The following is an 18,183-nucleotide window of genomic DNA, read 5'->3' as shown; positions in this document are numbered from 1 at the left end:
TATTTGAACTGTTTAAGCATTTGTCTGCATTCACTTTGAGTAAAATGCTATTACTGCAGAGGCTTTCTTTTTTTTTTGCTATTATTTTGTGTGTGTGTGTGTTCGGAAGGTAAAATGAATCAAGCAGATAATGAAACTCATGATAAGAGAAACAGCAGTGAAATTGCAGGATGTGCTTGAGTTCCCATGAAGCATAAACACATTTTTAAAAAAAAAGACTGGATTTTATCTGCAGGCTATGTCATCCTATGTCGCACTCCATTCTGATTGGTAGTTCTGAACAGCTGAAGACTCAGGCTTTCAAAGAAAGAAGCAGCAAGAAATGACATTAGAACAAGTACTGTATTGTATTCACTTGTCTCAGCTGTGGGAAAGATCAATCCCTTCACAGCTGCTTAAGTGGATGCGTTCTCGCACTCATTTTTAACAGAATCTGTGGCAGGTTGGCATTTTAAATTTCAGAATGCATTTGAAAGGCTTTCAGTTTTGTAGCAATCCCACACACAGATTTGACTGGCTTTATGGATTATCAAGTGTAGTATCATTTGCACCCAGTTAAATCAAGAGCTAATCTGCAGCATGTTCAGGCAAGCCCATAGGTTCAGCAGGTGAGATTGCGTTTTTTATTTTTAGAAATTGGAGTATTTGTTCCTATTGCTCTGGAATGTGCTCCATTATTCCTGTTTTGATTGTAGTGCATGAAACGAGGAACTAAGAATTTCATACTTTACTTCCTGTCTTAAGTCAACATTTTGGATTTTTCATTTTTTGCCAATTATCTTTACAACAAAGCATGCAAATGATTTAAACATAAGTCCTATTTTTAGGAGTCAGTGACATTTTACAGTCAAACCATGCTTCGTTCCTTGGGAACTGATTGTCAAAAGTATTTACCATTTCTGGATGTTCAAATGACCTTGTTTGTTTATGGACTGTGTAAGTCTAGGAAATCCAAAAAGCTATTCAAATAGAGAATGACAACTAAAGCGTGTCCCCTCCATTGCACAATGTATACACTGATTGATCAGGTCTAATCTCACTCACAAGAAATGGTACAGAATTTGGATGACTAATACCATTATTGGGGGTGGGGGGAGGGACAAAGGACTAATGCAATTTTGTTGCCGGTAAGTGAAGTAACTCAGGTTGTTTTGTGTTTAGAGCTTTTGCCATTACCCAGTAGGATGTTTTTCTAAATTGTTGGTTTATCTATTGAAAATATTCTGTAACGTATGAATGGATTAATGCATTATTTGGATATTAAAGTGAGTAATGTAAACTGGAAGGAATCTGTGTCCTATGCTAACTTAACCTCTGCAATGAAAGGATTTGGTCTGCTTCAACTGACTGTAACTTTTATTCCGGCCTGTTTCCCATGTCCCTATTTCAATTCGCTTTCAATGACAACTTCCAGATAATGGCCATACATGGATATGACCTAAGAATACTATTGACTTTGCTGAGATAATTACTGATTTCCAATGTATGGGTAAAATATGAGGGGACTGTTAAACATTGACACCTGCAAGCAAGTGAAGAATGAAATTGGGAAAAGGAAATAAATGTAAAAATAAATATATTAACTTAGGAACAGAACACATTAACTGTGATCATTTGATTTCTTGAGTACTCATTCTGACATTGCTTGGGGACATTAATTCCAAGCCCTGCCAATTGTGGAACTCAATAGAACAATTCTTAATATCACAGATTCAATGTAACTGTGCCATTTTTTTAAGTCTGAAGTGTTGGGGAGAAATTATTTTGACTGGACATGTCAAATAAATATCTGCGATCGATGGTACCTAGTGCACTAGGTAGAAAAGATTAGAAGGATTTGTGTAGCTCATGTTTCTTTACATCCACAATATTTGCTGAAGTGCTCAAATGAAGCCCTGTTTACCAACTCTGGAAAATTGCATTTTGTTTGAAGGATCTGCATTTATTTCAGTGAATAAACTTCCAGTGTAATACTAAAGTTGCATGGAGAAGATTTTTTTTAAATAAAAGAATGCTGTGAGGAAGATTCAAGAGATGGAAGCATATAAATCTACACTGGAAAGGCCAGATCCACGGAAGGGTGGAATGATTTGGAGTAAAATGAGTAGAGTGACCTGAAAGGGCAAGAACTTTAACAGTAATGGTACAATGTTGGATAAGGTTTAACTGGAAAAAATGATAAGTTGAAATGGGAGATGGTTTACCTAAATGTATGAAAATTATTTTCTTCATACACAGGAATATTGTTTCCTCGGCCAGCATTTCTTATCCATCACTAATTACCTGGGGAAGGTGGTGACGAAGAGTCTTGAACCGCTGCAGTTCTTCGGTTGTTGGTACACTCACAGTACCTTTGCAGAGTGTCCCATGATTTTGACCCAGTGATGATGAAGGAATGGCAATTTTGTTCCAAATCAGAATGTGTGGATTGGAGGGGAATTTCTAGGTGTTGCCCTTGTCCTTTTGAGGTGGTAGAAGTTGCAGTTTGGAAGATGTTGCCTTGGTCAGTTATTGCAATGCTTGTAGATAGTGCTACTGTGTCAGTTTTGAAGGGAGTGAATGTTGATGAAGAATGTCATACAAATAGTAGTGAAGCAAGTTCTTGGCTTAGAACACCAGGAAGTGGAAACAACATGAATGTAGATAAGAATTGAGAACTGTGAAGGAAATTTTGGTGGGAGTGGTTTACAGCTTTCCCAGTGAACACTATCCTGTTGGATAGAAAATTAACCATAAATAAGAGGAGTCTGTAACAAAGGTATCACAAAACTCATAGGTTATTCCAACTTTTTTTAATGTAAAGTGAACTGTTCCCAGTGTTGGAAAGATTAAAAGCCAAATGACAAGCATTTAAGGGCAAATGTATATCACCACCTGTCACCCTTTTCACCCAGCCACCCATCATCCCAGCAGGGCTCCCCGTCTGTTGCATCTCCCACATCATCCTCAGGCCTTCCGTGCAGCCCCTGTCACCCAAGTAGTTCTGGTCTCCCCCACTGCAGACTCTCCCATCTGCAATGAGTGAGCCAACCCCGCAGCACTGACTTTCATTCCACTGCTTCCAACTGCAGTCGCCTCCTCCAAACCACCGCCGATGCCACCACCCTGTGGCCATTTCCAACCATTCCCAAGCATGAATTTTCTTTGGTAATATGGGACTTTCAGGGGCATATTCCTATGCCAAGTCTATGCATTCCGAGTGCTCGAACTACTGATGTAGTCTGTAGTCTGATTAGATGCCAGTTAATTTATATTCATTAATTTCCCAAGTGTAGGTTTTATTGGGAAAGCTGAGGTTTATTACTGATCTAAAGTTGTCCTGAACAGATCATTTTGGGCAATCTTGAAGTTCTGAGAAGTTCCAATACACCTGTAGCTTCAAAGTGGAATCTTATGGTAATGTCCCAACCTCCGGACTAGACATTCGCGACATGAGTCTGATGCCAGGGCTTGTTGGAAATAGAAGGTGTGTTTGTCATGTGACCAAACAAATTCATTATTAGCCTGTAAATTCTTCCAACGTGCCAGATGGCAGCGAGTAAGAGAGAGAGAAACATACCTGGTTAGCCATCTTGCAGAAGGAAATGGCAAACCACTGCCACACTTTGCTCATAAGTGTGGATGATCCTGTGGACACCCATGGCCCAACCCACCGAAATGAGCATGGGAGAAAAAGTTTCAGAGGGCAGGTAAAACACAATTACATTGGAATGGAATTACTCTCCAAATACAGGGTTTTTGCCTTGAAGAACATTAATGATCCATTTGGGCTTCAATGCTGATTGTTATTATTTTTATTGAAGCCAAAGCTTCATTCTCAAGCTTTGTAAAGTATTGACATTGAAAGTCCCAAGGCTGATCCTGAACTTTGGATTTATTGGTTTGGGCCTCGAGGTTGCTGGTGCAGTAACAAAACATCTGTGCCATTGTCATGCTTCTGTTGGAGGAAGAGCTCTTATTGCATAAGAATAAATAGTGAAGAAACATCCTTCAAAGCTGTTTAAAATTCTTTAGTGTTTTTTACAAACAAATTTTTTTTTTTGTTTCCCTGTTTATGTGACTGCCAGCCGTTTGGTATCAATCCTGGCCAAAGTCATGTGACTGCAGCCTGTTTAAATATAGTCTGCAATTTCTCAATGGCAAACAAAACTTCTATTTGACTGATTTGAGTTGATATGATTTGTTAAGAAAGTGTGATTTTTTTTTGTATCTAACAAAATCAGACTTAGATCGTGGTCCTTATTTTGAATTGATAGATTTAATCTAAAGTGAAGGAAATTATTCTATTACGTGACAGGTTTTTGGTAACTCTGGCTCATATCTGTAAATATGAAACTTTATCTGAAAATTACTGTTCGGTGGTTCCACCTCTTTCTCTACATTTTGTCCTTTCTCTCCACTTCAGACCTCACTGCCTCTGCCACCCCACTTTCCCAAAGTGTATTTTTAAAAACTTGAGACTATATGAAACAGCTGATCTGAATTCTTGATGTGCAATGAAAAGCTTGTCAACTCTGTACTGAATAATTGATCTCTTGTATTAAGTGACTAAGCAAGTCCATGGTTTATTCATTATGAATGAAATAATTTAGGATTCTAATCAGAATGTGACTTTGGGTACAAGCTCTTGCACTGAATAGGATTAAAATACTTTGGGTGTTACCTTCATGTACACTGCCTAGAACACTTCAAAATGCTTAGAACTCCCAACATAATGTATTACTTGTGTTCTTCCCACAAATTTAAGATAAAATGGTAGATTTTCCTTCTATTTACATTTGCATCCACTCCTTCTGTAACGTACAATATCCAGAACAGTGAATGACAGCTGTGTAGTACATTTCCTTAAGACACAAATAGTTGAAGCAAAAAAAAGTTTTGAATTAAAGTATTTGCACTGCAGAGTTAGTCTGCTGTTCACAACAGGTCAGAATTAGGATATTTACTGTAGATTTTAGCACTTATTGCAGATGCAGTGTAACGTAGAAAACTAAAATATTTCGTGATCATGTAAGTAACTGAGACAAAAAGGGAAACTTTTTTGGATAAATTTGGGACTGAAAAACAAATGAGTTTAAGCACAATCTGGAATGTGTGGTTAAGCAATGCATTTTCATAGCTCTTTTCATAGTCTGTATGGGACAGTGCTAAATATCAAAATTCCCCTCCAGATTCTGAGCCAAAGTTGAACAATGCCATGGGAGATCATTTTAAATTCAAATTATGCTTTACTAATAGAAACTTTGTACTGCTGTATGTAGGTTAGTACAGGAATTGCTATTGCTTAACCTTTGGTATGAACACTTCAAGAACTTTGAATTGTGTAGTTTCTTAAGTCAATAAAAACATTGCATTTATTTTGTTTGTAGCTAGAGTTTCTAGAGTTTCTAGTTTGTAGCTGGAGAATCCTTCGAAATGATAGTCGCTATTAAGTGAGGATTTAGAAGTACATTATTCATAAAGGCTGCAGATCTTAACATTGCTCCTTTTTGAAGCTGTTGAAATACAAGTTGCAAAATATTAAGTACACTTCTGTAACTGCAATTTGTTTTTCCTGTAGAACAGCTATCAACCTATATGCTTTAACAAAGTAATGATGATGTAGAATGTTTTACCTGACTTGCATTTGCTCATTTTCACCTTGCTTTTTAGTTTTGTAAATTTACTTAGGATATGTTTGAATCACAATGCATTCAATTTTTAATGGCAGACCTGAATTGTGTCTCCTATCTGGTTGAACTGTATTCTGGAAGCTCTCATGCATACCGTAAAAGATAAATGCTTTGCCATTGCTCCAAAGGTCAGAAAAGCAATGGAAGAAATGTGCGTGCAGGATGAGATCAGCACTTCCTGCCTTTCACAGGATTGTTTCACTTGTCAAAAACGGTTGCAATGATTTCATCCAATCATCTAATATGATTTTTTAAATTATTTTTCAAAGATTATTCATGAAGAATGCTGTAAATGTGAAGGTAGTTGTATATTTTTAAACTTTGTTGATCACTGTCGATAAGGAAAGGATGTTGGATCATTATGAAGGCAGGGAAGTGGTTCATTTTAAATTTTCTTTCAGTAAAATAAGTTTGGTTTACACTGAATTTACAGATTCCACCAAACTATCCAACTGAAATGACTACCTCAATTCAGTTGACTACCTTGCAAACAATGTGTAATGTGTACTTTGAACTATATTTAATAGCTTACTGGTGCATGTGAATTTGTATTAACTATCTTTGGATACTTCTGTTTACTTCAGTACATGCCATTGTTTTTGTCAAACATTTAGATCCGTAAATGGTTACAAACCATTATTTATCTGTTGCTGATCTGAATTATTTTCCTTTTCTTCTAGTGTGGAGGGTGATGCTCCAGGAAGTGAGACGGGCACCTCTCTTGACAGCCCTTCAAACTATAGCCAGGGTCCAATAACTCATAGTGCTGCTGCCAGTCCTGATCAATTTGATGGTTCCTCTTTGGTATCATTCCCTGCCTCACCTGGTCATCAGCGTCCTAGGCGGCCCAAGCTTCAACATTCCACCTCCATACTACGAAAGCAAGCAGAGGAAGACGCAATTAAGCGCTCCAGGTCTCTGTCAGAAAGCTATGAGCTCTCCTCAGATCTGCAGGATAAACAGGTAATAATCATGTAACATGTTGCTTTTCTGTCTGCATATATGCCAATGTATAAGTCAAATTGATCAATTACGAGTTTATAGAAAGTTATAGTATAGCAAGGTGTATATCATGCAACAAGTGAGAGTATGGAAGGAGACAAGTTGCTACTTTGAAATCACATTATTCTTTTTGTCTTAAAAGAGTTATTTTATTTCTGTTTGTAACTCTCACCAGTAAACATAAAGCATTTACTGGAGAACAATGGTCTCCTGCCTCCAAAAATCCCTTCTGTACACAAGCAAAATAGGCACTTGCTATCCACAGCATTATTGCAGACCATTGTTTTGGAAATCTGACATTAGTGTAAACACACATTCCCTTGATGGTAGAAGATTAAAGGGTGATGTAATTCAGGTGTTTAAGCTGATGAAAGGATTTGCTGGAGCAGATAAAGAGGATAGAGAACATAGGTGATGACCTTAAATTTGGGATGATATAAAGAAGCATTTTGCCACATAAAGGTAGCTAAAATGTTGTTGAGCCAAGGTCAGTTGAAAATTTCAAATCTCTATTTGATGGTAAAAATGTATTAGGTAGATGGAATGTCAATGCAGATGAAGCCTAATCATAATGATTGGCAGAACACCCTCTGAACTGAATGGCAGACTCCTATTCCAGTGTTCTCATAAATAGCAACTTTATCCCTTACTGAAATCACTTGAAATGATATTTTCTTCTATCTGTCCTGCATAAAGCATTGTGGTGATGATGGTGTAGCCATTATTACCCGGTTATGTCATGGTCCCTTCTCTTTTTGATGTCATAGAGATGTACAGCATGGAAACAGACCCTTCGGTCCAACCCATCCATGTCGACCAGATATCCCAACCCAATCTAGTCCCACGTGCCAGCACCCGGCCCATATCCCTTCAAACCCTTCTTATTCATATACCCATCCAATGCCTCTTAAATGTTGCAATTGTACCAGCCTCCACCACTTCCTCTGGCAGCTCATTCCATACACGTACCACCCTCTGCATGAAAACGTTGCCCCTTAGGTCGCTTTTATATCTTTCTCCTCTCACCCTAAACCTATGCCCTCTAGTTCTGGACTCCCCGTCCAAAGGGAAAAGACTTTATCTATTTACCCTATCCATGCCCCTCATAATTTTGTAAACCTCTATAAAGGTCACCCCTCAGCCTCCGACGCTCCAGGGAAAACAGCCCCAGCCTGTTCAGCCTCTCCCTATAGCTCAAATCCTCCAACCCTGGCAACATCCTTGTAAATCTTTTCTGAACCCTTTCAAGTTTCACAACATCTTTCCGTTAGAAAGGAGACCAGAATTACATGCAATATTTCAAGTGGCCTAAGCAATGTGCTGTCCAGCCGCAACATGACCTCCCAACTCCTGTACTCAATACTCTGACCAATAAAGGAAAGCATACCAAATGCCGCCTTCACTATCCTATCTACCTGCGACTCCACTTTCAAGGAGCTATGAACCTGTATTCCAAGGTCTCTTTATTCAGCAACACTCCCTAGGATCTTGCCATTATGTGTATAAGTCCTGCTAAGATTTGCTTTCCCAAAATGCAGCACCTCGCATTTATCATCTTTTCATGAGCACTTTTCCTTAGTTCATCCATTTCTCCTCCTCAAAATCTTTGTTCCTGCTATTCCATCCAACACAATCCCACCTCTGAGATATTTCTCTTTTTACTGCCTTTGCCTCTGCACTCTACAGCAGGTAATCCTCGGTGATTTCTACACTTATCTCAAACCATCTTGACCTGAACACTTCTTTAACTTTAACTTCTGCTTTTTTCCTTAATCTGTCCCTTGATATTATGTCATCGACCTATATTTTCACAATATTGGTCAATCTTGTGGCATATCCCCATTTCAAAATAGAATTTTTTAAAAAATTATGGCCGAAGTTGTTATAATTTTCCCAATAACCCAGTCTGTATCCCATCTGGTCAATGACTTTGAGTTTCATGACTGCTAGTGCTTTAACTATATCCACTTGCTCTATTTTATCCTGTTTAATGTCAGTGCTGCCTCTTTCTGCTACATTGTTTGTTTGTTTGATGGAAGACGCACACCAAATATCCCTTCATGATCTCAACCCATGTCCTCTGTCTCCACAAGAAAATCCCCTTTCAGTCCCTAGTTGACCAGCTTCTTTGAGTACTTCACTATTTGCCTAATGAAGCACATTTAGATTCACTTTTACATTAGATGCTTATATATTCTGACATTTATTATTTGACCTCCTCCTTTCTATATCTTCACCCTTGCGATTTTGTGTCTCATTTTTGAGTAGCATGATGTGGAGATGCGGTGTTGGACTGGGGTGGACAAAGGCAGAAGTCACATGATACTAGGTTGTAGTCCAACAGATTTATTGGAAATCACAAGCTTTTGGAGCGTTGCTGCTTTGTCAGGTGAAGTGATGAAGAAGCAGCACTTTGAAAGGTTGTGATTTTCAATGAACCTGTTTGACTATAACAGGTCATGTAACTTCTGACTTTCTCCTTTTTGATTCTCATTTCAACTGTATAATTATTAGTCATCCAAGGAGTGCGAGTCTCTCACGCTGTTCCTTTTTACATCTCTGGAATGTCTCTACTGTACCAGAGCTAATTCATTTTATTAAGGCCACCCATTTAGCTTTGTGTTGCTGTTTTTCTGTGTTGTTGTTTTGCATCAACTTTGCATCTTTTCATGTTGTAATATAAGCATTTTCACGAGGGGTAGAAAAATAATGACCATGAACTAGGGTTATTGAGGAAGAAAAGAACAAGACTGTCTCCATAAGCTGGAGAAGTTGAGAAGTGTGGGGAAGAGGAATGGTATCAAGTAAACCAAATAGCCAAGATGAATAAAAAAGATAATTCATTTTTCCATGAAAAGTTACTTAACCCTCCAGATAAGTAATAGTTATTATTAACTGGGAATAGCATAGAACATAGAACATTACAGCACAGTCCAGGCCCTTCAGCTCTCGCTGTGTGGAACCAATCTGAAGGCCATCTAACCTACACTGTTCTCGTCCATATGCCTATCCAATGACCATTTAAATGCCCTGAAAGTTGGTAAGTCTATTGTTGCAGACAGTGCATTCCACGCCCCGACTACGCTCTGAAAAAAGAAACTATCTCTGACATCTGTCCTATATCTATCACCCCTCAATTTAAAGCTGTCTCCCCTCATGTTAGCCATCGCCATCCAAGGAAAAAGGCTCTCATTGTCCACACTATCTAACTCTCTTTATTGTTTTATATGTCTCAATTAAATCACCTGTCAACCTTCTCTCTAACGAAAACAGCCTCAAGTCCCTCAGCCTTTCCTCGTTAGACCGTCCATGCCAGGCAACATCCTAGTAAATCTCCTCTGAACCCTTTCCAAAGCGCCGACATCTTTCCTGTAATGTGGTGACTAGAACTTATCGCAATACTCCAAATGTAGCCACATCAGAGTTTTGTTCAGCTGCAGCATGATCTTATGGTTCTGAAACTCAGTTTCTTTACCAATAAAAGCTAAAACACCGTATGTCGTTTTAATAACCCTATCAACCTGGGTGGCAACTTTCACGAATCTATATACCTGGACACTGAGATCTCGCTGATATCTACACTACACTAGCAAGAATCTTACCATTAGCCTTGTACTCTACATTCCTGTTACTCCTTTCACAAGTGAATCACCTCACACTTTTCCACATTAAACTCCATTTGCCAAATCTCAGCCCAGCTCTGCAGCTTATCTATGTCTCTATGTAACCCACAACATTCTTCGTCACTATCCACAACTCTATCAACCTTCTATGTCTTCATCCAGGTCACTTATAAAAATGACAAACAACAGTAGCCTAAAAACTGATCCATGCAGTACCCCACTAGTAACTGAATTCCAGGATGAATATTTCCAATCAATCACCACCCTCTGTCTTTTTTCAGCTAGCCAATTTCTGATCCAAACTGCTAAATCACCCACAATCCCAAGCCTCTGTATTTTGTGCAATAGCCTACCGCGGAAAACCTGATCAAATGCCTTACTGAAATCCATATAGACCATACCACTGCTTTACCCTCATCCACCTATTTGGTCACCTTCTCAAAGAACTCAATAAGATTTGAGAGGCATGACCTACTCTTCACAAAACCCTGTTGACTATCGTTAATCAACTTATTCCTTTCTAGGGATGATTATAAATTCTATCTCTTATAACCTTTTCCAGCACTTTACCCACAACCAAAGTAAGGCTCACAGGTCTATAACTTCCAGGGTTGTCTCTACTCCCCTTCTTGTACAAGGGGCAACATTTGCTACACTCCTTCTGGCACTGTTCCTGTAGACCATGGTGACATAAAGATCGAAGCCAAAGGCTCAGCAATCTCACCCCTGGTTTCCCAGAGAATCCTAGGATAAATCCCATTGGCCCAGGAGACTTATCTATTTTTACACTCTAGAATTGCTAACATCACCACCTTATGAACCTCAATCCCATCTAGTCTAGTAGCCTGTATCTCAGTATTCTCCTCGACCACATTGTCTTTTTCTAATGTGAATATGAGGAAAAATGTTCATTTAGCACTTGCCCTATCTCCTCTGACTCCAAGCACAACTTCCCACTACGATGCTCGATTGGTCCTAATCCTACTCTAGTCATTCTTTTATTCCTGGCATAGCTTTAAAAAGCCTTTAGGGTTTTCCTTGATCCTATCCACCAATGACCTCTCATGTCCTCTCCTGACTCCTTTTAGTTCTCCCTTTAGGTCTTTCCTGGCTAACTTGTAACTCTCAAGTGTCCTAATTGAGCCATCACATCTCATCCTCACATAAGTTGCCTTCTTTGTCTTGACAAGAGATTCCACTTCCTTAGTAAACCACAGCTTCCGCGCTCAACAACTTTCCTGCTTGCCTGACAAGTACATACTTATAAAGGGCCCACAGTAGCTGGTCTTTGAATAAGCTCCACATTTCAATTTGCCCATCCCTTGCAGTTTCCTTCCCCATCCTCTGCATCCTAAATCTTGCCTAATCGCATCGTAATTGTTTTTCCCCCGAGCTATAAATCTTTCCCTGCAGTATATACCTATCCCTTTCCATCACTAAAGTAAACATAACTGAATTGTGGTCACTATAAACAAAGTGCTCACTAACCTTCAAATCTAACACATGGCCGGTTCATTACCCAGTACCAAATCTAATGTGGCCTCACCCCTTGTTGACCTGTGTACATACCAAGTCAGAAAACCCTCCTGCACATATTGGACAAAAACTGACCCATCTAAAGTACTTGAACTATAGTATTCCCACTCAATATTTGGAAAGTTGATGTCCCCCATAACAACTATCCTGTCATTCTCGCTCGTATCGAGGATCATCTTTGCTGTCCTATCCTCTACTTCTCTGGAACTATTCGGAGGCCTACAGAAAACTCCCAACAGGGTGACCTCTTCTTTCCTGTTTTGAATCTCAGCCCATACTACCTCTGTAGACGAGTCCTCAAATGTCCTTGCTGCAGCTGTAAGATTGTCCTTGACTAACAGTGCCACACCATCTTTTCTTTTAACATCTTCTCTGTTACTATTGAAACATCTAAATCCTGGAACCTGCAATAACCATTCCTGTTCCTACTCTACCCACGTCTCTGAAATGGCCACAACATTGAAATCCCAGGTACCTCCCATGCTACAAGTTCACCCACCTTATTCTGGATGCTCCTGCCATTGAAGTAGACACACTTCAAACCAACATCTTGCCTGCCGGTGCCTTCTTGCGATCTTGAAATCTTAGTTACGACTTCACTACTCTCATCTTCCAGTATACTTGAACTACAATTTCGGTTCCCATCCTCCTGCTGAATTAGTTTAAACCTTCCCGAAAAGCATTAGCAAATATTCCTCCCACTCCCCCCACCTCAGGATATTGGTACCCTTCTGGTTCGGGTCAACGTCATCCTGTTTGTAAAGGTTCCCACCTACCCAAGAAAGAGCCCCAATTATCCAGGAATCCAAAACCCTTCCTCCTGCACCAGCTCTCTATCCACAAGTTCAACTCCTCTGTCTCCCTATTCCTCACCTCGCTAGCATGAAGCACGGGCAACAAACTACAGATAACAACTCTTTGTTCTACCTCTAAGCTTCCACCCTAGCTCCCTGAATTTATGCTTTAAATCCCCATCTCTCTCTTCCTATCTATGTCGTTGGTCCCTATGTGGACCATGACTTGGGGTTGCTCCCCCTCAAGGATCCCAAAAACATGATCAGAGACAACATGAACACTAGCACCTCGAGGCAACACACCGACCGTAAGTCTCTTTCATTCCCACAGAACCTCCTATCTGCCCCCCTAACTATGGAGTCCCCAATGACTAATGCTCTGCTCCTCTTTCCCCCTTCCCTTCTGAACAACAGGGACAGACTCTGAATAGTGTTACAGGTAAAGCAACCACCCAAATATAAAGTTTCATTTGCCCAGCAGTCCCGTGTCCCTTCCTGCTCTGTGTGCGCACCGCTTATACACGAGGTAAACCTTTATATCTCCCAAAATTTACCTTCCCATCAGGCCTCTGGTCCTTGCTGTCGCTCCTCCCATTCCAACTGCCGTTGGAAAGAAAAAGAAACGTACTCTTGCACTTAATACTAGAAATCTTCCTCAATTCTAAGCGTAATGTTGGTTTTTCCGTTGAAGGAAGGAGGTAAATCTATTGAATGGTTCAGAGCAGGTTTACCAGACTAGTTTCTGGAATGACACAAAAACAGAAATTGCTGGAAACACTCAGGAGGTGTGGCAGCATCTGTGGAGAGAAAGCAGAGTTCATGTTTTGGATCCAGTGTCCGAACCCGTTCTGAAGAAGGGTCACTGAACCCGAAAGTTAACTGCTTTCTCTCCACAGATGCTGACAGATCTGCTGAGCTGTATTCAGCAATTTTTATTTTTGTTTCTGACTTCCAGCATCTGCAGTTCTTTTGATGATTTTTGATACCAGAAATGAGTGGTTTGTCTTATTGGGATTGGTTGGACATGAATCATAGAGATGTACAGCATGGAAACAGACCCTTCGGTCCACCTCATCCATGCCGACCAGATATCCCAATCCAATCTAGTGCTGGGCTTGTTTCTCCTGGAGTTTAAAAGAATGAGGAATTTAATTGAAGTGTACAATATCTTGAATAGTATTGACATGGTCTACATTGAAAGGATGTTTACTCTTCTGTTTGTGTCCAGAACTGGGAGACACTTTTAAAATTAAGGATCACTCTTTTAGCTCCGAGATGATACCTCCCCCTTGTCATTTTTAAGCCATTCAAGTGTCTGAATTACTTCTGTTCCACTATGACCAGGGCAGGATCATCTTCCCTCATAAATTCAAATGTAAACAATTCATTTAAAATACCATAGTTACGCCCCTGTTTCCATGCATAAATTTCCCTTTTGCACATAATAGGTTACACTCGTGTTACCGCACTTTGACTATTATATGTTCTTGAAGACATTTAGATTTCCTATTATGTTAATTGTGCGTCTGTTTCCATATATTCTCCATAAGAGTGTAAGATATAGGAGCGGAATTAGGTTATTTGGCCCATTTGAGTCTGTTCTGACATTTGATCATGGATGATACCCCTACTTTTTTCCTGTAACTGTTGATTGTCTTAACTGTGCTTCTCTTATTTGCTTTTTCACTTTCCCAGAACCTTTTATGTTCAACCTGGTCCTCTGACGTAGTATAACCATCTGACACCTGTCAGAAGTGCATTTTTTTCAACTACTTCATATGTCTCTCTTGTCACCCAGGAATTTCTGGATTTGTTTGCCCTACCTTTATTCTTCATGATAATATATCTTGCTCGTGCTTGAACTACCTCCTGCCAACTTAAGATTGCAATTTATCTGACACCGATCCATTCTTATCCCATTAAGGTTGGCTTTCCTGTTGTTAATTATTCTTTCCTGTAGATTCCTTGTGCTTTAATCAATGCCCCTTAAATGTTTTCATACTGACTAGACAGTGAGGTGCCAGAAGAACACAGGATGGCTAATGTGGTGCCATTATTTCGGAAAGGTGGTAAGGAAGAGCCAGGGAACTGTAGACCAGTGAGACTGACGTCAGTGGTGAGTAAGTTTTATTGGAGGTAATTCTGAGGGACAGGATCTACATGTATTTGGAAACACCAGGACTGATTGGGGTAGTCTTGTCATGTTGTGCATGGGTAATCATGTCTCATTAACTTGGTTGGGTATTTTTGAAGAAGTGACGAAGATGATTGAAGGCAGAGCAGTGGACATTGTCTATATGGACTTCAGTAAGATGTTCAACAAGGTTCCGCATTGTAGACTGGTTAACAAGGTTAGATTACATGGAATATAGGGAGAGTGAGCCAATTGGATACAAAATTGGCTTGAAGGTAGGAGACAGAGGGTGATGATGGAGCCAGGTTAAGGTGAGAGGGGAAAGATATAAAAGGGACCTAAGGGGCAACATTTCATACAGAGCATGATGTGTGTATGAATGAGTTGCCAGAGAGGGTGGTGAAAGCTGGTACAATGACAAACTCAACTGAATTTGCCAAATCTGGACTCTGACTTGATCCACAGAGACCAACTCATTCGAGGTTTGTCAGACTGGAGGCCTGGGACAAGCGGTGTGCCACAATGACTTGGATGTAAATATAGGAGGAATGGTTATTAAGTTTGCAGATGACACCAAAATTGGTGGTGTAGTGGACAGTGAAGAAAGTTATCTCAGAGTACAATGGGACCTTGATCAGATGGGCCGATTGGCCCCTATGAGATGGCAGATGGAGTTTAATTTAGATAAATGTTGCATTTTTGATAAGGTATATCAGGGCAAGGCTTACACATTTACTGCTAGTGTGCAGGGAAGAATTGCAGAACAAAGAGACCTTTGGGTGCAGGTTCATAGTTCCTTGAAAGTGGAGTCTCAGGTAAACAGGTTAGTAATGGTGGCATTTGATACAGTTGTCTTTATTGGTCAATGTATTGAATATAGGAGTTGGGATGTCATGTAGCGGATGTACAGGACATTGCTTAGGCCACTTCTGGAATACTGTGTTTCATTCTGGTCTCCCTGCTGTTGGAAAGATGTTGGAACTATAGAGAGAGGCAGAATAAGGCAAGGCTATTTTCCCTGGACTGTTGGAGGCTGAGGGGTGACATTCGAGGTTTATAAAATCATGAAGGACATGGATAGGGTGAATAGCAGAATCTTTTTCCCATGGTAGAGGAGTGCAAAACTAGAGAGCATAAGGTGAGAGGGGAAAGATATAAAATGGATCTAAGGGGCAACATTTGACACAGCGCATGATGTGTGTATGAATGAGCTGCCAGAGAAGGTGGTGAAAGCTGGTACAATGACAAACTCAACTGGATTTGCCAAATCTGGACTCTGACTTGATCCATATCGTCCAACTCATTCACATAGTTTTTAGAAATGTACTCATCAGTTGTGGACTTCAGTAGCTGGGCCAGTATTGATGACCTTTCCCACACTGCTCTTGAGAAGGTGGTGGTGCCATCTTGGACATATGCAGTATCACAATGCTGTTAGGAAGGGAAGTCCAGCATTTTGACCCAGTCATACAAAATAATGGTGATATGTTTCCCATGCAGGATGGTGAGTGGCTTGAAGTGGAGATTGTAGGTGGTAACATTGTAATATGCCTGCTGTCTTTGTCCTTCTAGATGGTGGATTTGCAAGGTGCTGTCTAAAAGGAGCCAAAATGAATTTCTGCAGTGTATCTTGAGGATGGTGCACACAATTAATACTGTCAGCGTCAGTTGCTGGAGGGAATAGATATTTGTGGATGAGGTCCCAATCAAGTGGACTGCTTTATCCTGGATGGTATCAGGCTTCTTGAGTGTTCTTGGAATTGCACTAATCTGGGAAATTGGGGAATGTTGCATCACACTCCTGTGCTGTATTGATGGTTGAAAGGCTCTGGGGAGTCACGAGGTTAGATACTTGTTGCAGTATTCCTAGTCTGTCATCTGCTGTGTAGCCATTGTATTTATTTGGGCCATTGAAAATAGAAACGAGTGAATATATTACAGGGAACAAAGAAATGGCAGAAGAGTTGAATTGGTACTTCAGATCTGTGTTCACTGGGGAAGACACAAGCAATCTCCCAGAGGTAATAGTGGCTGAAGGACCTGAACTGATCGGAATTTATATTTGCCAGGAATTGGTGTTGGAGAGACTGTTAGGTCTGAAGGCTGATGAGTCCCCGGGACCTGATGGTCTACATCCCAGGGTACTGAAGGAGGTGGCTCTAGAAAACGTGGATTCATTGGTGATCATTTTCCAATGTTCTATAGATTCAGGATCAGTTCCTGCGGATTGGAGGGTGGATAATGTGTCCCACCTTTTAAGAAAGCAGGGAATTATAGACCAGTTAGTCTGACCTCAGTGGTGGGAAAGATGCTGGAGTCTATTATAAAGGATGAAATTATGACACATCTGTATAGCAGTAACAGGATAGGTCAGAGTCAGCATGGATTTATGCTTGACTAATCTTCTGGAATGTTTTGACGATGTAACTCTGAAGATGGACAAGGGAGATCCAGTGGATGTAGTGTACCTGGACTTTCAGAAAGCCTTTGATAAAGTCCCACAAAGGAGGTTAGTGAGCAGAATTAGGGCGCATGGTATTGGGGGCAAAATACTGACTTGGATTGAAAATTGGTTAGCTGACAGGAAACAAAGAGTAGTGATAAACAGCTCCCTTTCGGAATGGCAGGCGGTGACCAGTGGGGTACCGCAGGGATCAGTGCTGGGACCGTAGCTTTTTACAATATACATTAATGATATAGATGATGGTATTAAAAGTAATATTAGCCAATTTTCTGATGATACAAAGCTGGGTGGCAGGGTGAAATGTGAGGAGGATGTTAGGAGGTTATAGGGTGACCTGGACAGGCTAGGTGGACAGATGCATGGCAAATGCAGTTTAATGTGGATAAATGTGTGGTTATCCACTTTGGTGGCAAGAACAGGAAGGCAGATTACTACCTCAATGGAGTCAAGTTAGGTAAAGGGGCAGTACAGTGAGATCTAGGTATTCTTGTACATCAGTCAATGAAGGTAAGCATGCAGGTACAGCAGGTAGTGAAGAAGGCTAATAGCATGCTGGCCTTCATAACAAGAGGGATTGAGTATAGAAGCAAAGAGGTTCTTCTGCAGCTGTACAGGGTCCTGGTGAGATCACACCTGGAATATTGTGTGCAGTGTTGGTCTCCAAATTTGAGGAAAGACATTCTAGCTATTGAGGGAGTGCAGCGTAGGTTCACGAGGTCAATTCCCAGATTGACGGGACTATCTTACGTTGAAAGATTGGAGTGTCTGGGCTTGTATACCCTTGAGTTTAGAAGGCTGAGGGGGGATCTGATTGAGACGTATAAGATTATTAAAGGATTGGACACTCTGGAGGCAGGAAGCATGTTTCCGCTGATGGGTGAGTCCTGAACCAGAGGACATAGTTTAAAAATAAGGGGTAGGCCATTTAGAACAGAGTTGAGGAGAAACTTCTTCACCC

General features: G+C 40.4%; 1 protein-coding gene across 7 annotated transcripts in view; it reads left to right on the top strand.

Moving 5' to 3' along the window:
• Nucleotides 1-18,183, top strand: part of iqsec1b (IQ motif and Sec7 domain ArfGEF 1b) — a 489,188-nt gene that overhangs the window by 394,197 nt on the left and 76,808 nt on the right. For 6 of the 7 annotated variants that reach the window (XM_043707985.1, XM_043707986.1, XM_043707990.1 and 3 more), the window contains one exon: nucleotides 6,353-6,635. In XM_043707985.1, the coding sequence (XP_043563920.1) occupies nucleotides 6,353-6,635 (283 nt within the window). Of the gene's footprint in view, nucleotides 1-590; nucleotides 609-6,352; nucleotides 6,636-18,183 lie in introns of those variants that run through there. The other variant, XM_043707989.1, reaches the window with a different exon arrangement.

The sequence above is a fragment of the Chiloscyllium plagiosum genome, chromosome 18 (genome assembly GCF_004010195.1).
Source record: "Chiloscyllium plagiosum isolate BGI_BamShark_2017 chromosome 18, ASM401019v2, whole genome shotgun sequence".
NCBI classification, from domain to species: Eukaryota; Metazoa; Chordata; class Chondrichthyes; order Orectolobiformes; family Hemiscylliidae; genus Chiloscyllium; species Chiloscyllium plagiosum.
This window is presented reverse-complemented; position numbering and strand designations above follow the sequence as displayed.